This window comes from Phyllobates terribilis, unplaced genomic scaffold (genome assembly GCF_046119375.1).
Source record: "Phyllobates terribilis strain yellow unplaced genomic scaffold, ASM4611937v1 Scaffold_1__5_contigs__length_1240528914, whole genome shotgun sequence".
Taxonomy (NCBI): Eukaryota; Metazoa; Chordata; class Amphibia; order Anura; family Dendrobatidae; genus Phyllobates; species Phyllobates terribilis.
In genome coordinates, this window is record NW_027362761.1 from 1,030,778,372 (window position 1) to 1,030,805,855 (window position 27,484).

At 44.4% G+C, this 27,484-nt stretch overlaps 1 protein-coding gene across 1 annotated transcript; it reads right to left on the reverse strand.

Moving 5' to 3' along the window:
* Positions 1 to 27,183, reverse strand: ETFDH (electron transfer flavoprotein dehydrogenase). The gene is made up of 13 exons (XM_073644744.1): positions 27,026 to 27,183; positions 17,614 to 17,754; positions 13,137 to 13,366; positions 12,061 to 12,142; positions 10,249 to 10,367; positions 10,026 to 10,103; positions 9,304 to 9,450; positions 8,910 to 9,050; positions 8,626 to 8,769; positions 8,355 to 8,523; positions 7,974 to 8,156; positions 5,285 to 5,506; positions 1 to 3,995 (listed from the first exon to the last, which is right to left on the reverse strand). Exons 1-13 carry the CDS (start codon positions 27,051 to 27,053, stop codon positions 3,832 to 3,834), a joined length of 1,848 nt encoding a protein of 615 aa, XP_073500845.1. The 5' UTR covers positions 27,054 to 27,183; the 3' UTR covers positions 1 to 3,831.
* Positions 27,184 to 27,484: the final 301 nt, after the last annotated feature.

Here is a 27,484-nt window from a genome sequence, read left to right on the forward strand (position 1 = left end):
TTACATGCATGTACACACACATTTTAATCATAACAGGATCCTATCTACCCACATAATTTGTAGGCTTCAGCCTAGGAGAGGATTCACATTAGATAGGTTCCTAGCAACGAGAATCGCCTTATTGCGGCAGTTGGGTATATATTATATAGAATTGTCAATTTTTCCTATTTTCTAGGACAATAATGCAATAAATATTTAATGTTACATCGTGCAACTTTATTTGTTGGTTAAGGACCTGTGCTTTGATATAAATCTTCGAGCTGACAGGACTTTCTTTTTAAAACATTTTGTAAGTAAAAAAAAAAAATTACTATTCCTAGATAGATTTGTGCAGTCACTTGTGTGAAGGCTTTTCTTCATGCTGCAGCTGCCAACCAGCAGAAAGGATCAAGCGAACATGACACATGTTCAATCAGGTGGACACGATCCTGAACTAGCCACTACCTACTGTTCTATACGTTAGATACATCATCTGTGGTGCGTTCAGATACTCCAGGCAGTTGTGCACTTTGCAGACACCAGAGGTAAGCAATGTGTAGCCACTTTTAGATGCACGATTTCTCAGAGCCCTTTCTGATGGATACCAACAATGACGCACAGTTCTTTTTAACGGGAACCAGTCAGCAGCCCTAGCCCCCCAAAACTCACCATGCCTCTACTGTACCCTAAATCTGCTTCCTAACAAGCACCTTTTTGTGATTTCGAGATTGTTTAATCACAATAAAATGAATTTTAAAACTGCACACGGAATATGGTAATTAGTGGGTGACTAGTTGTGGGGGCATTGATTTCCCTGGAGTACTCATCCCACTGTGGGCGCAAGCAAGATTATTTGCAATAGCGGCGTCAGCACCGACTCTGCAGATCTTACCCACGCACAACGTTCTGCCTACCTACCAATGCGTAGTGAAGCCAGCAGTAACACCAGACTCGGCCACCAGTGAGTTGTGCGATTCATTGGTGCTATAATGGGGGTCTTACGTTTTGCCGGCGACTACGTAACTCCTTCATGGCTTTCTGAATCTGCAAAGAGCTGGCAGTGACGTCGCTCTCACAAATCATGTCACACCCCAAAAACTAGTCACCCACTAATTACCATATCCTGAGTGGAATTCCAAAATAGATTTTATGGTGATTCAATAAGGCACAAAAAGAAAGTAGATGTAAGGTTCAGTAAAGACGTGGCGGCGGTTTTGAGGGAGATGCAGCTGACAGACTTTTGTTTAAAGGGAACCCGTCACGTCATTTCAAGCATCTAAACTGTCCCCAGTGCGTTGTTAGTGATGCAATGTGCCTCACAAACACGTTATTTTCATTAAAAACGGCGCTGTAATATTGTATTTTTTATACAATATTACTTTATGTAGTTACATAGTACCTGCTCATTTAGTCATAGGGGTGTGATTCATTTTCTGTTCAGTCACGGATATTGCCGCCTACTCAATTTCATTGTCTTGCTGGTTGCGCTGATGTCACTAGAATCTCGGGCTTGGGCAGTGTCGAGCGGGGAGCCAAGCGTCACGGCACATGCGCAGTTTCCCCGTTCGACACCGCGCAAGCGCGGCCGGCTGCACACTGCGCAAGAGCGAGATTCTAGTGACGTCAGCGCAACCAGGGGGCGGCGATGACCGTGACTGAACAGAAAATGAAGCACACCCCTATGACTAAACGAGCAGGTACTATATAAAGTGTTTTTTATACATCAGTACAGCGCCGTTTTTAATGAAAATAACGTGTTAGTGCAGCACGCTGCATCACTGACAACGCACTGGGGACAGTTTAGATGCTTGAAATGACGTGACAGGTTCCCTTTAATACACTTTCCAGAATACCCATCAGAACATGGGCAATGAGTGATCCAGCGCTGAGGTTACAGTAGCTGGTGCAGTCCAGATAAGTAATAGTGCTGATTCATGAACTCCATGACATCAGTGTTCTTCATACTAGCTATAAGCTGGAGTATCTTCTCACAGAAATGGCGATCCATATTAATTGGAGAATAAAAAATGTACAATTTACGAGGGTAAAACCTTTAATGGTGGCAATATTGCTGTAGACATGCCATACAGCGGGACCACATAATAGGGGAGATTTAGAGGAAGAATGTCCTTTGTTTCCCATAGCAACCAATCCGCGCTCAGCTTTCATTTTACCTGAGCTCAATAATATATGAAAGCTGAGATCTGATTGGTTCCTATGGGCAACAAAAGACAGACAGCGTGATAAGTCTCCCTCATTGTCACTGAGGAATCAGGGGGACATAATCTGCACTTGATCACAGCCCCCCTGATTGAACTTGGCTTGTTCCTACATGCCGTGTTACAGATAGAGTGGAATAGCAATCTGCTTGTTCACAATTGCCCCCCCCCCCCCCAATCAAGTCCTATTTCTATCTGCTCTTGCAGCTGTCAGAAGGAATTAAAGGGATCCAGTGATTCCAGTCTCCTAACCTGCCCAAAGCTTAAATAAATGGAGCATGCAGCCAAAATAAAGCTACTCAAAGCTTTGAGCATCATTTATTTCTCCTTAATTGTTATTATAGTGATGTAAGATGGGTGTGGGTCTGACGCCCAGCACCCCCACCGATCAGATGCTATGACTGGTACTTGATGTATGATGTAGAAAGCAGAACACCACTGCTGTTTAGTGGCCACTGTTGGGTACTGCAGCTCTTAAGAGACTAGAAGCCGATCTCCATCTTTGGTTTCCTATTGTCTTGTGTGGTTGCCCCTATAATCATTACAGAAAATAAAATCCTAAAACAAGGTACAATTAAAGAATAAAATCTATAAATGGTTCATTCATTTGGGAAGATTAGAGATTATTTCACTCGGACAGGCGTCTTTAAAATCAGGAATTCTACAGCATAATGTGCTAAAGATGAATGGGCGCATGTAAGCTGCAGAACCAATCCTGAAAGCTGTGGTGTCTGCACTGAATGTAGGGTAGTCGATATGTGACGGCTTCTCTTTAACAGATTGATGCATTAAAAGCAGAAGACTGAGGTTTTTGAAAAATGTCTTTTGTTAACATAAAAATGTGGAACATAGAAAACTTTTCTTGAATATTCTGGCCCCGATTCATCATTGCTTTTGCTCCTGTTTTTTTTGTCTAGTTTTGTGCCTTTTTTTTTTTTGTTTCCACCTTATTCATTATTTTACATGTGCCTTTTTTTAAGCTATTTTATATGTGCTTGCATTTTTTTTTTATCATCTTCCACTTTGTGGACAGAGTTTAGTAACTCCAAATGTTTTCACCTGATTCATTAATAGCAACTTTTTAAAAAGTTGCAAATTTTGGCACAACTCCGAATCCTATTCTCCCTGGTGTAAATTTCAGAATGCTGGTAATTTGCAATAATTTTGTACCATTTTGCAAAACGTGCTTTTTTCGTTATAGAGTTGCAAAAACAGTTTAAGACTTTCCGTCAAATTTATGAACAGTGTGCGCTATTTTGAAGAATTTGGCGTAAAAAACGATAACGAATTCCACAAGACAAAAAAGGAAACCTGCAAATGATGAACTGGGGCCTCCATGTATAGATAAGGCATCGTCCATGGCTGGTGTTGAGCAAGCCTCATGGTAGTCTTCAGTTCCACCAGATACAATAAGGCAACATACTGGCACAATCAACCATCTTCCAGAACAGAAACTGGATGCCCGTTCTACATTAGTGTTAGTGTCATTCCACAAGCAACAGTGGAAATCCACAGCTCTCGACTCACATTCGATTAAAGCCTGAAATTAATTTTCTAGGACCATTCTGGTGTCAGCGATTGGTACCAGTCAGTCACTGTATAAAAAATACTGCTCTCCCCCAGGGTGGGTCGCTCACATTCCATTATAGGCTGGTCCGCCACCACCTTCGGGTACAACCCAGTTGATATTCTGACTTGGATCTTTAATATCACAGGTCTTACAGTGCACACAGTTCTGAGCATTGATTTGTAACCGTGAGCCCTCCCCCGATTCCAGAGGAACATATTCATAGACACCTGAAACGAGAACAAGGATACAATTTATCACTGGACCTTCAGGGTATAACATTTCAGACTGAGACGTACAGACAGACTGATCTTTGTTTTGCCATTGCAAAGTATCTAAAATAAAATAAAATTAACCACCCAACCAGCCCATTCACAGGGGTCTTAGAATTTGGTTCCCTTCGGATTGACAGCTTACGCCCTTGTACATTGGAAGAAGGCTGGCCATCAGCATCTGGATGAGGAGGACTCTGCTTTCATGCTCATCGTGTGGATGGCAGGTAATAAAAAGGACATTTCTCCATAATTTCAGGACCGTAACACCAATAAAATCGGCATAATACAGTGAGATGTATAAAAGGTGGTGGCAGATTCCCCTTTTTCATTTTTTCCTTTTTGTAGCCCTTAAGGGGGTTGGTCGGGAATGAATAACTGTGGACCTTAGAGTAAGTCCCCAAAATGAAATCATCTAGGGTCCAAAACCTCACAGACGAATACGCAGTGTATAGGGCAGAACACAGCAGTCCTGTGCACCGTGTAGTGTCTGCTGCCGAGTACGGCACTTTAAGAGGCAGGCAGATACCGCGCACCACTCGGCAGTGACCACTACGTACTGGACTGTGTCCTGTGCCCTATACATTGCTTCTATCCAGTCGCTGCCAATGCAGATTTCAGCTGAGGTGGGGTGGGGTTGGGGGAAGAAAGTCCAGGTCCAAAGACCCCCACTAATTGCTTAAAAAACCCAGTGAAGTGCCCAGCTCAGGAGACAGGAGCGTTCACAGAGCGGAGTATAGATATAACAGAATGTATAGGCTTTGTAATCTCAGAATTAGAGGCACGAAAAAAAATCTAAAAAAATTGTAACAAACGGTTTAATTGTTTCATTTACAGTGATATTGATGTGAATGGACAGAAATTGATCAGATATCTGTGTCAAAACACCCTTAGATGCTTCTGTGTCACGGAAGAAAACAGCAATCTGGTGGTATTTGTCATACTATCCGTTATCATCTAGAAATCGAGTGATTACTGGAATACAGGTAAAACTCCCTATAATGCCACATTATCCAGTCCCAGTAACTATTCACAATCCAGACGTTCATCCATTACCAGCTTCATGACTTATTGGCAAATATATGCCAAGATGGAACATAAACTGACATTATGCATCCAAAAAAAAGAAAAAAAAAGACTGCCCAATGCACAGACTAGTAGTTTCTTTACAGAAATGGTTACTAGACGAGCAAGCTTTTAAATGAGTGATGGAGGTAAGAGGAGAAAACAGCCTCACTGGCACTCACCTGCCGGGCAGAACCTCTGCTCTGGGCCATCGTAGATAGCAAGGTTCTTGTTGACTGGTATACTGTCATCACGTAATGTTAGATGGGCAGGCTGGTCATGTTCATGGTTCGTACCACTCAGAGCCACAGATGACAGGAGATCAAAGCTAATCTTGCCGTCATGTTTGGGGTACTCAATGGGGGTGCAATCCTTGGCTGGTTTTAGCTGATTACTATCAAGGCCTAATGGAGGAAATACAAAATTATTAAAAAGTGCATTTTACTGAGTGACTGTGCATAACTGGAGTCAGAATAACAAAATATCACAGGTGATCCAAGAATCTGCATAAATGACAAAACAAGACCATAAAGTCTACTTTCAGCTGTACAGCGAAATGGGGAGGCTATATTCAGAAGTGGCAGATTGGTGCAGATTCTGCAAACCAGCAGCAATTTTTATTATATTATGATCTTTTTAAAGGGAACCAGTTATCAAATTCATGGTGAATGAACCAGAGCCCGGCTGCAGCAATCAGAGCCCGGCTGCAGCAATCAGAGCCCGGCTGCAGCAATCAGAGCCCGGCTGCAGCAATCAGAGCCCGGCTGCAGCAATCAGAGCCCGGCTGCAGGGGTGATTAACTTTGAAATGCTGCAGCATTTCAGAGAATAGGTAGCTTCAAAATCCAGACGGGGACTACAGGGAGAGATGCGACACTTCTGGCGGCCCCTGGTCGACTTCTCCTCACTCTATTTATTATTAATTAGGCTTTTCTTATATAGCGCTACCATATTCCACATCACTTTACATACATTATCATCTCTGTCCCCATTGGGGCTCACAATCTAGATAACCTATCAGTACGTCTTAGAAGTGTGGGAAAAAACCCACACAAGCACAGGGAGTACATGCAAAATCCTTGCAGATGTTGTCCTTGTTAACCACCGAGCCACCATGCTGTTGATTGACAAGTCTCTCCCATGTGTGTACATAGGGAGGGACCTGTCAATCACATGTAGTGGGGAAAGGCTCACCATACTCTGTTTTCTCTGAAATGCTGCATTTCACAGTAAAACTGCCATGGGTGCCACTGTACTGCCAGGCTCTGATTCATGCCGCCTGTGCTTTCTGCCACATGTATCTGATCACAGGTTCTCCTTAAGAAAGTCACTTTCCTGTAGATCAATTCAGAGCTTGCCGCTTAGGTGTTGTATGTAAAATCAAAGTGCAGATTGTTGGACCCCATTGATCTAATATGGATGGCTTATCCTGACAATAATCCACCAGACTTCACATGCTGGATAACCCCTTTAACTACTATGTCTCTGCAGAGGAGATGTCTCTACATATGTACACTCATGCATACGTCTATCGGGTGTTATGGAGAATGGTGTAATGATATTTAAAACTGAGCCAAAATGAATTGTTCAACGTATTACAGCAAAGACTGGCACAGCCCTCAATGTTTTGTTTTATGGAAACGTTCAAAGCTTCATCTTCACGTCATCACTGCCGCCGTCTATATAAATCCAGGTATAAGTTATGGTAACCAGTCAGCTGTCATACAGTCTAATATAACCACTAATATGCCAAATCGGTGGTCCATGGAATAAGTGCTAGAAATCCAACAGGAAAATGATGCTGTCAGCACTGAGCTATGACTAAAGGATTAGAGAGGCACTTATGCCCCCTGCCTCCCACTCCCTAAAATAAACTTCTGCTTTAAATAAAAGACAGAACTGAATCCCATGAAGAACAATGGGGAAATATACAAAAAAATCATATGCATAGTGGCTCAGTGGTGAGCACTGCAGCCTTGCAGCACTGGGGTCCTGGGTTCAAATCCCACCAATGACAACATCTGCAAGGAGTTTGTATGTTCTCCCCGTGTTTGCGTGGGTTTCCTCCCACACTCCAAAGACATATTGATAGGGAATTTACACTGTGAGCCCCAATGGGGACTGTGGCCATAATGTCTGTAAAGCGCTGTGGAATTAATGGCTATATAAGTGAGTAAGAAAATAAAATAAATACAAAAGGAAAAGTAATTGCTCACTGCAACCATTGATGGCACTACGGTTATTTCAAAACGGTCTGTGGAGGATGAAACGTGGGAACTGAGTTGGCGCCATTGCAAACTGCACTTTTTCCATGCAATGGTCGTCATGCCCTGGATTTTCTGGATGCTGCAGTGTGAACTTTGCTGTACGGTGAAGGGACGGTGTGTAATTATTTATGAGCAGCAAACAGATTAGTGTTCCGACTAAGGAAAGGTCAGAGAGCAATATGTCATTCTACAGATGCAGGGGATTTCTCAGCAGGGCGTCCTAACATGCACGGCAAGCAGCAGATCTTCCCAAGCCTCTAATAACTTTTGCCAAGCCTGACTACATAATGTGATATACAGACGTGGGATCTCCAGTCATTCTCAGTGTCTGGTGTGTAGAGCGTTGGCTTATAGGACATTTCCAGTATGCACACCTACACCCTGACCTGAGCCTCACTGTCACATAGGATAGCATATAGGAGACTGTTGAGTTTAGCTCGGGAGAATACGGCCAGACCTTGCATTGTACTCCGTACACAGAATCTGTTTCCTTGATGTCTGAATGAGGCTTTATTTGTAGATTGTTTTTTAACTTCCCCCAGTTTGATTGATGGCTTTATGTGTACAGTGGTAGATAGTAAACGGCTTAGTTCTCACACTGGTACCTTTATGCTTTAAAGTCCAAGGCTCCATTCCCCTTAGTATCCAGTAGAAAATCCCAGTGTATATCATGCCACCATACAATCCCAGAAATCCATGGCAGGAAGGTCTAATGTTCCTTACGCTATAAAGCTCTTTCCATACCCAGGAATTTTTTAAGTTTTCTTCATACTCTGTGACATTAAGCCCTAAAAACCCAATACAAAAAAGGAGGAAAAAAATGTATTAACTCTATATGGACTGACCACAACAATTCTGGAAACAGCTACAGGAGACATCATTTACTTCAGCTGGAAAATCAACTTTCATGGTTGGAAGAAAGCATTTCTAAGATTGTTTTCTACAAGGTGTGAACATTTAATACAACCATACAATGTATTACATACCTTGGGTACTTGACTGAAGGTTTTCATCCGTTAGCTGCTTGTAGATGGATTCTGCTGCCAACATACCACTTTTCATGGCTGTGTGAGTCCCTTTAATCTTCGGTACATTCAAAAAGCCAGGGCTGCATCCCACCAAAAGACCCCCAGGGAATGTGAGCTTTGGCAAGGACTGAAAATGGAAAATTTTACTAGTAAAAAGAAGCTTAATAAAATGTTAAACTAAGCACAAATACAGGATACAGTGAAATAGCATGTTGTAAGGGTACGCTACCTGGAAACCACCTTCATTCAGAGCACGTGCTCCATAGGCAATTCGTTCTCCACCTTCCAGAGTCGGGGACACAGTGGGGTGATGTTTCCACCTCTGGAACTCTCTGAATGGATTAATGTACGGATTTTGATAATCTAAACCAACCTGCAATGAAGCAAGATCACAACCAAATAAATCTATGTACAAAGTCCTTTGTAAATGCAGAGAGAATGTTTTAGATGGGTGCCATGACCAGGGTTGGTCAATCTGGTGGCATCTCAACTCCAGCCATGCTTTACACTTACCACAAAACCAAGAGCCACAAGTGGTTCTCCCTCATTGAGGTGATAGAGGAATGATCCACCATATGTGTGTCTATCCAAAGGCCAGCCGACAGTGTGTTCTACAAGACCTGGCTGCCACTTCTTCTCATCAATAAGCCATAGCTGGGCGAAGAAATATAATGGGAACCAACATTAACCCATCCAGCTTGAGTGAAATAAGATGTGCAACAAAACATGAATGCAATGAAATAAAACATAGAATGGAGAAATCAATATGGCATTTACAAAAATGCCCCTTTGGGATCATGCAGTGCTGTTTATCGGGCATGCAATACATTCACTATACCTGAGATTATTGCCCTGTACAGTACAGCAAGAGACGTGATCATGTAGAGCAGATGCCCCACATCCATACCTCCTTTAGTCCTATTCCATAAGTTTGTGGTTCGCTGTTCTCTCTAAGATTAAATGTCTTGTACAACTGTTTGGCAAGGTGTCCGTGGCAGCCCTCTCCAAAGATGGTCACCTTGGCATGCAGTTCCAGGCCGCGTTCAAATGTGGACTATGGGAACAGACAGGACAGAATTCAGATTAGTAAACTAGACAACACTTTTATTATTATTACATATTTGGATATCATGTAATCATTAACAAAACCGACAGGAGCATTTGTTACCTTTAAAAGGTTTATCTGGTCTTGATAAAAGTCTACAGTCTCTCTATGTGACTTCAGACGTCTGAATTCTGAAAACATGCAGTGCCCGCGCTCTCAGGATCCACCCGTATTGCCAGTGAGAGTGGGCGGTCATGTGATAGCAAGTATGTGCATACAAGTGGTCACGTGCAGACTAGTCGTGCTTGTCTCAATTGAGACAGGCCAGGCATGTCTAGTCGGAATGTGGCTGGAAGTATGCAAATGGCGTGATCACCTACTCTCACCTCGCCAATACCAGTGAGTCCTCACAGCATCCAAACCGTACTCTGTCAGGATTCACAATTCTGCAGTCACGTATAGTGACAGCAGACTTATCAGGACAACCCTTTTAATTAAATATTAACCAAAATTACACTTGGCAAGTTTTAGGGCCATCCTCTAGGGGGAAAATATGCATGCTGCAATCTGTATCTGTATGTTACCTTCGGAGAGCCATCTTTGTGAATGCCAACATCATTTGTTGCTATTCCTTTAACACTGCCATCTTCATGGAAAAGCACCTAAAGGGTTACATTTGTATATATTATCTAGAGACTTGCATAATAGGAAACTTTAACCATAAGAAATACTCTGGTACAGGAAGCATAAAATAAAAATATAAAGTACATTAAACTCCCCCCCCCCCCCCAAAAAAAAAGTATCTACCTCTGCTGCAGCATATCCAGGGTAGATTTCAACACCAAGAGCCTCCGCCTGCTCACCAAGCCAGCTGACGAGGTGTCCGAGCCTTACAATATAGTTGCCATGATTATTCATTGGAAGTCCTAAATGTATAAAGCTAAAGATCATCAAACAGTCCCATATCCCAATGATACAAAGGAGAGGCTGTGTGGGTGTGAACGTGTGCCTAGAACATGCATTCTTACTTTCTAATAAAGTAACAGACTATAGGACAACTATTGGAAATCTAAGCTTCATAAAAAAACCCTGTAAACTCAAATGTTAATAAATATTAAGACTACAGTCATATCATGTTATATAAAAAAAGATCAAATATACAAATTATGTTCTCTGCAGCAGTAAATGCCATTTAAAGAATCCTGGTAAATTCGGCAGTAGTCGCTTTGAGTTTTTAAAAGGATATTCCCCTAAAAAAGGTATAAGCTTTTTAACAGCCCCCTAACAATGTTTTTAGTGATCCCCTTATTCCATCTAGGTGTTGCTCCAGTCTGTGTAGAAAAAGTGTTGAATCCTGAAGCGTGTGTATCCAGCCTAGTCCCGGAATGTCGCATTGTATGTGCAGGGAGAGTAGGGAGGAGAACAAGTGCCTCTTCTCCTCCTCTCTGCTCACGCTGGGTTGTCAATCATCCTGCTGTAAGCACAATACCAGGAAAGTGCAGGGATGAGTGATGGCGCTCCTGGGCTAGTCCGGATACATGGGCTCCCAGAGTAATAATTCTTTTTACACAGACTGCAGCGTCAGAAGTGAAGTAATCGCTCATGCGAGAGAATCGGGCCGATTATTCTAATGACACTCCGATCAGAGTATGAGCCGAATGTCAGGTTAGTGTGATCTGATTCTCTCGGATAAGAAAATCAGAGCACAAGTGTAGAGAAGACAGAACAAGATTTCTCCACCTTCTCAATTGTGTGAATCCGCAAAAATCGGACTGCACCTCAGATGTCATCAGAGTGCAGCCCGATGTTTCACAACCACCCATAGGATGAGCGTGATCCGATTTGCGCAGCGACTCGCAGCCTGCTGACCAGCATTGCCCCATAGAATAACATTGGTCCGAGTGCTATCAGATAAATCATCAGATAGCACTCGTCCGATGTATAAGATTGTATGAGCCGACAGCATGCTCTAGCAATCCTGGGCGGCCTCAGTGCAGTGCTTACAAGCTCACTGGGAAAGAGCTTGTAAGCCCTGTGCATGTCCAGCAGTGGTGGCTGGTCCCTTTAGCCTCGAGCAGTAAACAATTATTTAAAAATAAAAAAAGCAGAGCTGGTTGAAGAACAAGGGCACATTTTAATAAAATGTGATTTTCAGAGTTGTGTTTTTAGAAATTCTATGCTAATTTACACGAATGATAAAATGGCAATAACCCTTTAAAGGGGTTTTCCAGGTAGCAAATTAATATTCATAAAGGATCCTTAAGGAAGAAGTTGTATAACTTACTAATTAAGTCCTATTAGTCCAGGAGCCTCCATCCACTTGTAGTTTACTATTTAGAAATCATTTTGGAATATTTTATATACTTTTTTGCCCACAATCCCCCTTAAAGGCATCCCTATTTGCACTTATCTACTGTCCCACCCGAATTCTCACACTGTATAACAAAACCACACCAGTCTTTGTGGACTTTGCACAGGCTTGTTATTTCTTAAGATGATGATTCAGAAAATCATAAATTAATTACTTCAGTTGTGAAAAACGTGGAACAAACGTGTGTCCTGCAGGACGCCACAGGGATCACGTGGACGGCTCCCAAGGCGCACATGTAGAATACTTACCAGGGAGTATAGGGACTGGTATCCTGTGCTTTTCCGTCAGGATTCCAAACTTATCGCCGGTCACCTTCGTGTGCAGCGGGGCCTGAGGGAACATAATACTTTTACTTTTCAGATTTTTTTTTGACACATTCCATTTAAGTGGTGGAAAAAAAAAATATTTCTGTTTCCATTTTCCGATATCAATGAAGTTTGCATTTCCATCTCTGGCTAGAACATTTCGAGGTTTTGATGGCTTCTTATTGCATTTTTGGCAAAGTTGCTGCAATCAAAACACCATCATTCTAACATTTCAATCTTTTTTCTCTTCGTGGCTTTTACAGCAGAGTTAATTAGTTTTATATATTAATAGATCAAACTTATTGATTCAGCATTACTAAATATATTTATATCTTTATTTTTAATGATGGTTGGGTGAAAGGGGGCCATTTGAATGCTTGTATTTATTTTATTTTTTTTTTACACTTTTTTTTATACTTTTAAAAACACTTTCTTTCGGTCTCCTTGCTGGACTTGAACCTGTGATCACCTGATTTTTTGATAGAGATTATATATATATATATATATACACACATGGCACCTTGGATTAACGGCAGTGACCTGAGTTCAGCTCCGTTTGCTGCTGTTACAGGCACATGTTGGCTCAGTAGCACAGGCAGCATTTGCCAGGTATGACGAGCACTCCCCTCCATACACCAGGACTTACATTAGCCATACCAGTACGGTCAGTGTCAGGAAGGAGTTAATTCTGTTGGTGGCAGATAAGGTGCAATGTATCACCAATCTAATTTTAAGAGAACACATTATTACATGGCAGGATTTCTGTCTAGTCCAGTTAGTAATTCCCGGATTCCTGCTTACAGATATAACATACCGAGTCCATTCCAGTGTTTTCTCTTCAGCACATGATCCATAATAGGTCTCAGTAAAGCAGGATTCTACCAAGAACATGTATTCCCTTGCTTAATAAAAATACGCCCTTTTCTCTTCTCCAAGTGAGCCCTCGTGAGTCCCCTATGTTGGACGTGGTTTATAAAAGTGCAGAATTAATGTCCGTGGTACCCAATATATCTACATACCCCTTGCTCCTTCCAGTCTGGGAACAGTTCCTCTAGGGCTCTTGGCTCCAGACAGGCACCAGATAGGGTGTGAGCCCCGATTTGGGCTGCCTTTTCCACTAAGCAAACACGCAGCTCGTTCCCACTCTCAGCCGCGAGCTGCTTTAACCGTATGGCTGCAGAGAGTCCGGCAGGGCCTCCTCCAACGACCACCACGTCAGCCTCTTCTGCAAACCTCTCCATGCCGACACCTGACATGGCAGAAAGGAAGTCAATGTCATGGGCATAAAACACTTGGTAATTGAATCTAGAGGCAAAAAATTTGAAATTTTCACTAAATTATTCAGGAATATTTCCCGTCTAATCAATAAAAATGTAATCAACCTAATGGTTACATGCTACATATAAACCGATAAGCTTAACCCTCCTAAGCCATCTATATGGACATGTAGTTCACAGAAAATTCAATAAAATGATACCTTGATATCTGCGATTCAATGTTTTAATCCAAAAATATCTACATTTTTGAGCTGTTAAGATCTAGGGGCCAGACACTTCCTCCAGAGCTTATTGTAAATGAAAGGGAGCGTTACCAGTGTGAGACATGTAATGACTGACAGTCTGCTCCCCTTTTATTTAAAATAATCTCTGGAGGCAAATTCTCAGATAGATCTATGTCCGGCCCATAGATCTTAACAGTTCATTTACATATAATATACATGTGGATTTCTCTAGAATAAGACATCAGATCTCAGATATCATTTTATTCAGCTTTCTATGACCTACATGCCCATATAGACGGCTTAGTAGGGTTGAAACTACTGACAGATGCCCTTTAAAGCAAAATACACTGGAATGATGCCCCAAATTCCCTTGGAGGCTCACAGGGAAGTTAGTAAAATCTTAAATGCACTACATAGGACGCGATAGTTGTCAACGTCTTTGCTAATTTTCTCAAAACACAACATTCTCTGCCTACAATAATAATAATTTTATTTATATAGCGCCAACATATTCCGTAGCACTTTACAATTAAGTGGGGAAATGTTCAGACAATAACAATACAAAGTAACACATGTTTTAACAGTTACAGGAGGAGCGAGGCTCCTGCTCGCAGGCTTAGGCCATGTGCCCACGTAGCGTTTTTACAGCTGCGAAAACGCTTTTAAAACCGTCTGCCATGCTTAGCGCGCCAAATTCGCATTGCGTTGCAAAACGCAGCATGACCATTTCTACTGCAATTACGCTGCAAATTTGCGGCCATTGAGGAACATTGAAACGCAGCAAACCCGCAGGTATATGTGGATTTGCTGAGTTTCAATTAAATTCAATGGCCGAGAATTTGCGGCGTAATCGCGGTGCGTGTGGTACTCGGGATGAAGAGGAGACTACAACTCCTCTTCATCCCGGCTACCATGCGGTGAAAAAAAGAAATAAAAAAGTTAAAAATAAAAAAACCCTGTGTACTCACCTTTCCGGCGGCCCCCGGTCTGCTCCCGGCGGTGGTACTCTCTTCTCTGCGTCCCGCGGTATACTTGCAGGACCTGCGGTGACGTCATTTAGTTAGATGATGGTCATGCGACCGCTGACGTCAGCGGTCAGGTGATGGTCGCGTGACCGTCAGCTGACTAAATGACATCACCGCAGGTCCTGCAAGTATACCGCGGGACGCTGAAGAGAGAGGACGCCGCCGGGAGCAGACTGGGGGCCGCCGGAGAGGTGAATATACAGTTTTTTTTTTTTTTTTTTAACTATAGATGCAGTATTTAAAGCATCTAAGTTGGTAACACAATATAAATCCATGCCGGTTGCATGGATTTATATTGTGTGACCAAGTTGTCAGGCACTTTTCCAAGTGATGCTCAAAATCGCTTGGATAAGTGCTTGAAAAAACGCATGCGAAAACGCTGAAAAAACACATGTAAATCTGCATGCATTTTTTTCTGCCAGAGAGAGGCAAAAACGCTCTGCATCAAATCTGCTACGTGGGCACATAGCCTTACAATCTATAAGGAAATAGGAGGGACACCATAGGTAAAACATGCTTGTTGTGTGCGGTCCGGCCATCATAATAAAAAAGGCATTTCAAAAGAGCTTCATAAATCAGGTCATCAGCCAGTATCTGTGCAGTTACCGTGTGCTAGTGGGTGCATGGAGAATGTGTATATCGATGAATAGGAGGGAGCAGATTCTGATTAACATTTAGAAGGAGGGAACAGGGTAGAGTTAGGTTAGTGAGTTGAGGCCTGTCTAAAGACATGTGTTTCAAAGCACACTTAAAAACATGGGGGCTAGATATTAGTCGGATCATTTGGGGTAATGCATTCCAGAAAATTGGTGCAGAACGAGAGAAGTCTTGGAGACGGAGGTGCAAGGTTCGGATTATGGAGGATGTTAGTCTTAGATCAGTTACAGAAAAGAGGGCACAGGTAGGGCGACAGAATGATGAGGGAGGCGATATAGGGCGGTGCAGAACTATGGAGAGTTTTGCGTGTGAGAGATAAGTTTGTATTGTATTTTATAGCGAATGGGTAACCAGTGCAGTGACCGGCACAAGGTGGGGGATCAGTGAAGCAGCTGCCGCATTCAGGATGGTTTGGAGAGGAGAGAGTTTGTTTAGAGGGAGACCGATCAGAAGAGAGTTGCAGTAGTCCAGAAGAGAATGAATAAGAACGACAGTAAGAATTTTTGCAGTTTCCAAGGGGAGGAAAGGTCGGATTCTGGAGATGTTTTTAAGATGCATGTAACATGAGCGAGTGAGTGATTGGATATAGGGAATAAAAGGAAAGTTCTGTGTCAAATATGACTCCAAGAAAGAGCACATGCCGCTTGGGAGTTATGGTTGAACCATCCAAGATAATTGCAATATTGGGTATATGTAGCTTAGTAAAGGGAGGAAACACGAGAAGTTCAGTTTTGGAAAGATTCGGTTTCAGATAGAGGAAGGACATGGTTTTAGAGACAGCAGACAGACAATCCCTAGTATTTTGTATTAAGGTGGGGTTGTTGTCAGAAGAGGTGTATAATTGGGTGTTATCAGCGTAGAGATGGTACTAGAAACCAAATGTGTTTCATAGATTCTGAGCGCTCATCAGAGTCGCCGAAACACGCTGCCCTCTACGAGACTCGGTGACTTTGGTGAACGGTGTGGTTACTGATGTCACCGCTTTTCCGAGCCACCGGGTCTCGCGGGAGCCAGCAACTTTGATTCTGTACTGATAAGTCACTCCTGGTCAAGTACCATAGGACACTCCTGGTCAAGTCTCACGAGCGAAGACTACTACTTACTGAAGTCATCGCTCGTGAGACATGACCACCAAGAGTAGCCTATGAAGCGTCATTCTCAGAACGACGTTCTACAGGTTGCAGTACAGAATCCCTGGATGTTGTGGGCACGTGATGGATTATGTCGGAGCTGCGGGGACTATTTTTTAATAATAAATTGGTGAATCAAGGAGTGTTTCTTCTTTTTATTTCTTTACCTCTCTCTTTTTATGTCTTTCAGCTTCCCATTTGTGGACTACTTCAGAATCCCTGGACTGGATGGGTATGTTTTTTTTTTAAATAAATTGGTGAAACAGAGCTAGAGTTGGGGGGTGTTTTTTAAAATAAAATGTGTGTGTTTTTTTCTTTTAACATACTGGGCTAGTACTGGGGGTGTCTAATAGATGCCTATCCATTACTAACACCAGGGATTGATGCCAGCGGACATTACACAGCTGACATCAACCCCATTGCCACCACACCAGGACAATCAGGAAGACCAGGGCCAAGCACCTGGCCTGATAATATAAGATTGCAGCTGATTGCTTTACCTTGGCTGGTTATCAAAAATAGGGGGGACCCAAAGTCATTTTTTTAAAATATTTATTTATTTAGGCAAAACAAACCTAAAACACCCTTTAGTACCACATGAAAGGCACTAAAGTGTATAATACAACCCCTGGCAAAAATTATGGAATCACCAGGCTCGGAGGATCATTCAGTTGTTTAATGTTGTTGAAAAAAAGCAGATCACAGTCATGGCACAAAACTAAAGTCATTTCAAATGGCAACTTTAGGGCTTTAAGAAACACTAAAAGAAATCAAGATTAAAAATGTGGTACTCAGTAAGGGTAATTTTTTTCAGACCAAGCAGAGGGAAAAAAATTATGGAATCACTCAATTCTGAGGAAAAATTATGGAATCATGAAAAACAAACACACAAAAGAACACTCCAATACATCCCTAGTATTTCGTTGCACCACCTCTGGCTTTAATAACAGCTTGCAGTCTCTGAGGCATGGACTTAATGAGTGACAAACAGTACACTTCATCAATCTGGCTCCAACTTTCTCTGATTGCTGTTGCCAGATCAGCTTTGCAGGTTGGAACCTTGTCATGGACCATTTTCTTTCCGTGTCTGCTAGGAGTGGCTCAACCGTGATGGCTCACGTGGTTTTCTGCCATACAATGTTCCACGCAGGACACCTGTAGTGATAGCATAGAAGCCAATTACCTTCCCATCTTTTGTCCTTGTCGCGGGGGTGGATGCTATAATGCGTGGTGATTCTGGGCGCAGAAGATGAAGACCATCTCTTGATACAGAAAGCTGGCACACATGTCTGCAGTGGTTTCAAGTAACGTAAGCAATGATGTGCTGCGGGGACACAAGAAGAGAACATTCATTTTTAATCTTTGAATTTATGCCTCTTTGAATTACCATTGTCATAGATTTTACATTTTCTGTCTGATGTAGATGCATGGTTCATCAAGTGGTGCTTTATTTAGGTGGCATACCTTTGTACATATCCATTAGTGTTTAATGGGAACCTGAGAGGAGACCTGCACAGCCTAATCCATGGGCAGCATGAATCAGAGACCAGCTGCGTGATTGCAACCGTGTATGTTGTACCCTAAAATGCTGCGGCGTTTAAGAGAACAAACAACTTTGAAAAGCCGTCTGGAGACCATGTTCCTCAAATGTCTAGCCTAAGGCAAGTCCATGACAGCTACACTCCTCTCTGATTGACTGCAGGTGTCTCCCGATGTGTTTACTGTGTGTGTATACGGGGTCCTGTCATTGTAGAGGAGTGGGACAGGAGGAGGACTAATCTTCTGCGACACAGACCCAGACAGCCATTTAAACTAGGTTTTTCTGAAACGCCACAAAGTTTACGAAGTAAAATTTACATAGCTGGAATAGTGGAGCGGATGTCTGGTTCATGTTGCTCGAGGTTCCAAATAAGTCAGTACTGTAGATCTTGGTGCTAAGATTTCATAAAGTTGTTTTATTGTACAAAAATACACTTTATTTTGTTTACACACAGACATATATTTCTACAGGGATCTATATGGCAGTGCATCAGCCTGTATACCAGTAGCACATAGACCACTGTGACACCAGTATGCCCTAATAAAATGGACTATTGTCAAACCGCCCGTGGTCCCACAACAGACGGGAATGTCTTGCCCACACCAGAAAATCCTTGATCAGTGATGAGTCTTACCCCTAAAGTCTCCCTTTAAGTGTTGGGATCAGTGTTGATGGTGGCATTTAATGAGTTACATGACAGAGATCAGTGGTTAAAGCGCACTCCATCTGTCCATTTCAGGCATGACCCCAATCAGCCGTCACAGTGCCCGGATGATGACGATTATGCCTGCCATGATGTGGTGACTGCCTGTTGCTCATGCTCCTCATCGCTTGGTTTGGGTTTATACGAATACACCTAGCACCGCAGGATGCAACTGGCTTTGTCTGTTCTATGGAAATCCCTTTACAATCCATAAACAAATTATTTTTATATTGATGTTAGTGAGAATCGGCGTCTGTGGTGACCAAACAGTGGCCATTTCTCCCATTGCTGCCAAACTGGAAGCAGTTTCCACTGGTATAGAGCCTTTCCAGCCGCCATTAGGCAGATGCCCGGTGACGTCAGGCACAGGTACTCTTCTGTCACCACATATGGCCACCGACACTAATGAGCAGAAACCAGACCACAATAAGTGACTAATTGCATTACTCGGCCTGATAAGAAGGGTAGAACGTGCCAGCCCTGGTGAACGGCAGACTTGCCTGAATATTCATTGTACAGATAATATAGTATGTAGCTAAGCCAAGTTATAAAAGTCAGTCCTATATGACTATATGGGTCACAGAGGCTCATCCCGACCGCCCTTCTACAGACGGCCTGCAGAGAGAACAAATGACGACTCTGACTGAAGCACGAGAGCACCACCTGTAGTGAGAAGACACAGATACACAGTCATCTTTAGACCGCTCTGGTTCCTCTATATAAATGGGCTCTAAACGCGACATTTTGTGAGGACCCCTTCACTGTTCAATGTTGGTTGCTTTGGGCAGACAGAATAGCTTAGTCTGTTCAGCCACTCCCAAGCCTTCACAGTTCTCTCTTTAGGGCTCGGAGACCCCTGCTGTAGCTTGCCCAGCTGAAATACTACGTCTCCTAGAAGATGAGCAGCAGCTGCTGATGGTCATGCCGAAGCAAAGTTAGGGGGTCCACACAGGAGCAAATATTCAAGCAAAGAAGATGAAATTTCTCCACATAGCGGGGAGAAAATCCAGAGAAGATGGCCCCGTACTGTCGATTTTATCCTTTGCAATGCATAGGGTGAAATCTAATGAAATTAGTGATTTCTGCAGTGAAAAGTCCACAGCAGTAAAAAGAGCTGAAGATTTTTCATGCAGAAAGTCTTCTCCAGATCAGTCCCAGATGGACGTACCCTTAAAGAAGATGAGACGTTATCTATAAAATAGGTGATATCTTCCTAATCCCTGCGGTGCAACCGCTCTGACCCCCACCAGCCCTGAGAAGGCGGCTCTGAATGGAGCGGAGATCAGACGTGAGCCCCACTGCTACATTCATTGTCTATGGGACTGCTGGAGATAGAAGAGCAATGTAGTTCTTCACGTGTGTACACACATTATATGCATGTATGTGCAGTGATGGTGACACACACATTATACACACACACACAAGTATGTGCAGTGCTGGTGACACACACGTGTGTACACATAACATGCATGTATGTATGTGCAGTGCTGGTGACACACACACACGTGTGTACACACATTATATGCATGTATGTGCAGTGCTGGTGACACACACGTATCGTACGTGCAGTGCTGGTGACACACACACACACACACACGTACGTACGTATGTGCAGTGCTGGTGACACACACGTATGTGCAGTGCTGGTGACACACACACACGTATGTGCAGTGCTGGTGACACACACACACGTATGTGCAGTGCTGGTGACACACACACACGTATGTGCAGTGCTGGTGACACACACACACACGTATGTGCAGTGCTGGTGACACACACACGTATGTGCAGTGCTGGTGACACACACACGTATGTGCAGTGCTGGTGACACACACGTACAGTACAGACCAAAAGTTTGGACACACCTTCTCATTTAAAGATTTTTCTGTATTTTCATGACTATGAAAATTGTACATTCACACTGAAGGCATCAAAACTATGAATTATCACATGTGGAATTATATACTTAACAAAAAAGTGTGAAACAACTGAAAATATGTCTTATATACTAGGTTCTTCAAAGTAGCCACCTTTTGCTTTGATGACTGCTTTGCACACTCTTGACATTCTCTTGATGAGCTTCAAGAGGTAGTCACCGGAAATGGTTTTCACTTCACAGGTGTGCCCTGTCAGGTATAATAAGTGGGATTTCTTACCTTATAAATAGGGTTGGGACCATCAGTTGTGTTGTGCAGAATTCAGGTGGATACACAGCTGATAGTCCTACTGAATAGACTGTTAGTATTTGTATTATGGCAAGAAAAAAGCAGCTAAGTAAAAAAAAACGAGTGGCCATCATTACTTTAACAAATGAAGGTCAGTCAGTGCGAAAAATTGGGAAAACTTTGAAAGTGTCCCCAAGTGCAGTTGCAAAAACCATCAAGCGCTACAAAGAAACTGGCTCACATGAGGACCGCCCCAGGAAAGGAAGACCAAGAGTCACCTCTGCTTCTGAGGATAAGTTTATCCGAGTCACCAGCCTCAGAAATCGCAGGTTAACAGCAGCTCAGATTAGAGACCAGGTCAATGCCACACAGAGTTCTAGCAGCAGACACATCTCTACAACAACTGTTAAGAGGAGACTTTGTGCAGCAGGCCTTCATGGTAAAATAGCTGCTAGGAAACCACTGCTAAGGACAGGCAACAAGCAGAAGAGACTTGTTTGGGCTAAAGAACACAAGGAATGGACATTAGACCAGTGGAAATCTGTGCTTCGGTCTGATGAGTTCAAATTTGAGATCTTTGGTTACAACCACCGTGTCTTTGTGCGACGCAGAAAAAGTGAACGGGTGGACTCTACATGCCTGGTTCCCATCGTGAAGCATGGAGGAGGAGGTGTGATGGTGTGATGGTGCTTTACTGGTGATACTGTTGGGGATTTATTCAAAATTGAAGGCATACTGAACCAGCATAGCTACCACAGCATCTTGCAGCGGCATGCTAGTCCATCCGGTTTGCGTTTAGTTGGACCATCATTTATTTTTCAACAGGACAATGACCCCAAACACACCTCCAGGCTGTGTAAGAGCTATTTGACCAAGAAGGAGAGTGATGGGGTGCTACGCCAGATGTCCTGGCCTCCACAGTCACCAGACCAGAACCCAATCGAGATGGTTTGGGGTGAACTGGACCGCAGAGTGAAGGCAAAAGAGCCAACAAGTGCTAAGCGTCTCTGGGAACTCCTTCAAGATTGTTGGAAGACCATTTCCGGTGACTACCTCTTGAAGCTCATCAAGAGAATGCCAAGAGTGTGCAAAGCAGTCATCAAAGCAAAAGGTGGCTACATTGAAGAAACTAGAATATAAGACATATTTTCAGTTGTTTCACACTTTTTTGTTAAGTATATAATTCCACATGTGTTAATTCATAGTTTTGATGCCTTCAGTGTGAATGTACAATTTTCATAGTCAAGAAAATACAGAAAAATCTATAAATGAGAAGGTGTGTCCAGTGCTGGTGACACACGTACGTATGCGCAGTGCTGGTGACACACACACACACGCGTACGTATGCGCAGTGCTGGTGACACGCACACACACGCGTACGTATGCGCAGTGCTGGTGACACGCACACACACACACGTATGCGCAGTGCTGGTGACACACACGTATGCGCAGTGCTGGTGACACACACACGTATGCGCAGTGCTGGTGACACATACACGTATGCGCAGTGCTGGTGACACACACACGTATGCGCAGTGCTGGTGACACACACACGTATGCGCAGTGCTGGTGACACACACACACACGTATGTGCAGTGCTGGTGACACACACACGTATGCGCAGTGCTGGTGACACACACACGTATGAGCAGTGCTGGTGACACACACATTATACACACACATATGTATGTGCAGTGCTGGTGACACACACATTATACACACGTATGCGCAGCGCTGGTGACACCCACACACACACGTATGCGCAGCGCTGGTGACACCCACACACACGTATGCGCAGCGCTGGTGACACCCACACACACGTATGCGCAGCGCTGGTGACACACACACATACGTATGCGCAGCGCTGGTGACACACACACATATGTATGCGCAGCGCTGGTGACACACACACATATGTATGCGCAGCGCTGGTGACACACACACATATGTATGCGCAGCGCTGGTGACACACACACATATGTATGCGCAGCGCTGGTGACACACACACATATGTATGCGCAGCGCTGGTGACACACACACATATGTATGCGCAGCGCTGGTGACACACACACATATGTATGCGCATTGCTGGTGACACACACACATATGTATGCGCATTGCTGGTGACACACATTATACACACCTATGTGCAGTGCTGGTGACACACACACACGTATGTGCAGTGCTGGTGACACACACACACACAAGTATGTGCAGTGCTGGTGACACACACGTATGTGCAGTGCTGGTGACACACACACACACGTATGAGCAGTGCTGGTGACACACACACACGTATGAGCAGTGCTGGTGACACACACATTATACACACATATGTATGTGCAGTGCTGGTGACATACACACACATTATACACACGTATGCGCAGTGCTGGTGACACACACACACACACGTATGCGCAGTGCTGGTGACACACACACACACGTATGCGCAGTGCTGGTGACACACACACACACGTATGCGCAGTGCTGGTGACACACACACACACGTATGTGCAGTGCTGGTGACACACACACACACGTATGTGCAGTGCTGGTGACACACACACACACGTATGTGCAGTGCTGGTGACACACACACACACGTATGCGCAGTGCTGGTGACACACACATTATACACACGTATGCGCAGTGCTGGTGACACACACACACGTATGCGCAGTGCTGGTGACACACACACACGTATGCGCAGTGCTGGTGACACACACACACGTATGCGCAGTGCTGGTGACACACACACACACACGTATGCGCAGTGCTGGTGACACACACACACACGTATGCGCAGTGCTGGTGACACACACACGTACGTATGCGCAGTGCTGGTGACACACACACGTACGTATGCGCAGTGCTGGTGACACACACACGTACGTATGCGCAGTGCTGGTGACACACACATTATACACACACGTATGCGCAGTGCTGGTGACACACATTATACACACACGTATGCACAGTGCTGGTGACACACACATTATACACACACGTATGCACAGTGCTGGTGACACACACATTATACACACACGTATGCACAGTGCTGGTGACGCACACGTATGCGCAGTGCTGGTGACGCACACGTATGCGCAGTGCTGGTGACGCACACGTATGCGCAGTGCTGGTGACGCACACGTATGCGCAGTGCTGGTGACGCACACGTATGCGCAGTGCTGGTGACGCACACGTATGCGCAGTGCTGGTGACGCACACGTATGCGCAGTGCTGGTGACGCACACGTATGCGCAGTGCTGGTGACGCACACGTATGCGCAGTGCTGGTGACGCACACGTATGCGCAGTGCTGGTGACACACACACACACATGTATGCGCAGTGCTCGTGACACACACATTATACACACACACGTATGCGCAAGAAAACCATTGGTAACACATTACACCTCAAGGCTGTGTGCCCACGATGAGTTTTTCAAGCGTTTACGCTGCGGAATTTCCTTAGCGTAAACGCTTGAGAAACGCTTGGTAAACCTTCCCCCCATGGTCTCCAATGCAATTCCGCACTTTCAATGCCTATGCTGCGGATTTTTCCGCAGCGTTTATGCTGCGCTCAAAAATATGCAGCAGGTCCATTAATTTTGCAGACACGCAGCGTAATCGCCGCCATTGACTTGCATTAGAACGCGCCAATTCCGCAAGACTGCATTTGTACTTGCGTAATTGGCGCGTTCTAATGTGCGGATGGTACCCGGGTGTGGAGGAGAGGAGAGTCTCATCCAGACCTGGGTATCATACAATCTGTAAAAAAAAAAAGAATTTAAAATAAAAAATAAAGTTTATACTTACCTTCCGATGTCCTCCCGGTGTTTTGTCCACGCCGTCCGGTCTCTTGCAATGTTCGCGCTGTTATGAAGGACCTGCCATGACGTCACTGAGTCATGTGACCCATCACATGACTCAATGACGTCACCGCATGTCCTTCACACCACCGCGAGCATTGCAAGAGACCGGACACAGCAGAGATGACACCGGAAGGTGAGTATAATCTCTTTTTTTTTTATTTTTTACCATTCTTATTCTTTTTTTAACTATTACTTGGTCACACTATATAAATCCATGCCGGTTGCATGGATTTATATTGTGTGACCAACTTGTCAAGCACTTTCCAAGTGATGCTAAAATCGCTTAGAAAACTGCTTGAAAAAACGCATGCGAAAACGCTTCTCTCTGGCAGAAAAACCGCATATAGATCTGCAAGCGTTTTTTTCTGCCAGAGAGAGGCAAAAACGCTCTGCATCAAATCTGCTACGTGGGCACATAGCCTAAAGGTTTAAAATCCTGCAGTGCCGCAAGGTCCCCCTGCTCAAGAAGGCAGATATGCAGGCCAGTCTGAAGTTTGCCAATGAACATCTGGATGATTCTGTGAGCTATTGAGAGAAGGTGCTGTGGTCAGATGAGACAAAAATTGAGCTCTTTGCCATTAACTCAAATCGCCGTGTTTGGAGGAAGAGAAATGCTGCCTATGACCCAAAGAACACCGTCCCCACTGTCAAGCACGGAGGTGGAAACATTATGTTTTGGGGGTGTTTCTCTGCTAATAGCACAGGACTACTTCACCGCATCAATGGGAGAATGGATGGAGCCATGTACCATAAAATCCTGAGTGACAACCTCCTTTCTTCTGCCAGGACATAAAAAATGGGTTGTGGCTGGGTCTTCCAGCAAGACAATGATCCAAAACATGCAGCCAAGGCAACAAAGGAGTGTCTCAAAAAGAAGCACAGTAAGGGCCCCGTCACACTAAGCGATGCAGCAGCGATCCCGACAACGATACGACCTGTCAGGGATCGTTGCTGCGTCGCTATGTGATCGCTGGTGAGCTGTCAAACAGGCAGGCTCACCAACGATCAGGGGAGCAGCGATATCGTGGAAAGAATCGTTCCACGATGTCCTGCTCCAGTTACCAGCCTGCTGCAAGCAGGAGCAGGCTGGTAACTATGGTAAACATCGGGTTACTAAGTGCGCGTGTGCCCCTAGTAACCCGCTGTTTACCATGGATACCACTCTGCTACGGTGCGCGGGAGCCTCCGCGCACCGTAGCAGAGTGGTATCCATGGTAAACAGCGGGTTACTAAGTGCGCTCGTGCCCCTAGTAACCCGATGTTTACCATAGTTACCAGCCAGATCGTTGGTCCCGCTGGTCACACACAGCGATGTGTGCTGGCCAGCGGGAGGCCAAAGACCAAAAAATGGTCCAGGACACTTTGCAACGATCAGCGACCTCACAGCAGGGGCCTGATCGTTGCAAAGTGTCACACACAGCGACATCGCTGGTGAGGTCGCTGGTGAGTCACCAAAACCGTGACACAGCAGCGATATCGCTATGTGAGACGGGGGCTTTAGGTCATGGAGTGGCCTAGCCAGTCTCCAGACCTTAATCCCATAGAAAACTTATGGAGGTAGTTGAAGCTCCAAGTTGCCAAACGACAGTCTCAAAATCTGAATGATTTAGAGATGATCTTCAAAGAGGAGAGGACCAAAATTCCTCCTGACATGTGCACAATCCTCATCATCAACTACAAAAAAACTCTGACTGCTGTGCTTGCCAACAAGGGTTTTACCACCAAGTATTAAGTGTTGTTTGCCAGAGGGATCAAATACTTATTTCTCACTGCAAATAAATCTAATTTATACAATGTGATTTTCTTGATTTTTTGGGGATATTCTATTTCTCAATGTTAAAATTAACCTACCCTTAAAATTATAGACTGTTCATGTCTTTGTCAGTGGGCAAACTTACAAAACAGCAAGGGATCAAATACTTATTTCCTTCACTGTATGTGCAGTGCTGGTGACATCCACACGTGTGTCCACACATTATATACATGTACTGTATCTATGTGCAGTGCTGGTGACCTTTCCCCTAGATTCCCCGTGCGGCCGGCAGGTGGCAGCACATCCAGGACTAGGAAGGACACATCCTGCGCCTCAGTAATCCCCGGGCTCGGCTCTGACACTGTCCCCAGCACACAGGTCACCTGTCAGCAGACATGACACATACAGGTAACGGCCATGGCCAGACGCTCAGTAGTCTGACACTACAAGTCTCAGCATGGATTGGAACACAGAAGCTTATGGCGCATGCTGGGAGTTGTAGTGCTACAGCGGCTGCAGATTCACCAGTCTCTAGTGCCAGCTGCCAGACTCCGCTTACCTTGCACTGTACACCTGCAGACAGACATCCCGGTGGCGGATGAGATCACTGGACCGGGCAGCGCCTCCCGTACCCTACCTGACCTGAACTGCGTACTACAGCTGTAGTCTACAGACCAACTACTGCGCCTGCGCGAAGTCAGAGCTCGGGATGTCGGGAGATGTAGTCCAGGCTGCTAGTAACTAGCGGGTGTATAGTGGTGAATGGTGAGAGCTGTGTTTAGCGCCCTCTGCCGCGGAAACATTGTAAGAAGCGTAAACTACGCGAGAGAACGTAATCAGACTGCCACCAACCCGTTTGTCAACTTTTCATGCAGTTGTAAAGTTTGTTCAAGTGAAAAAAAACAAACAAAAAAAAAAACTACGCCCATCTGGCTCTGTGATTGGCTGCAGCGGTAGCGCTGTGTCTGGATCCGCGCCTTTTTTGAAGTCCTGGAACTTGTACCGATTGCAGCGGGAA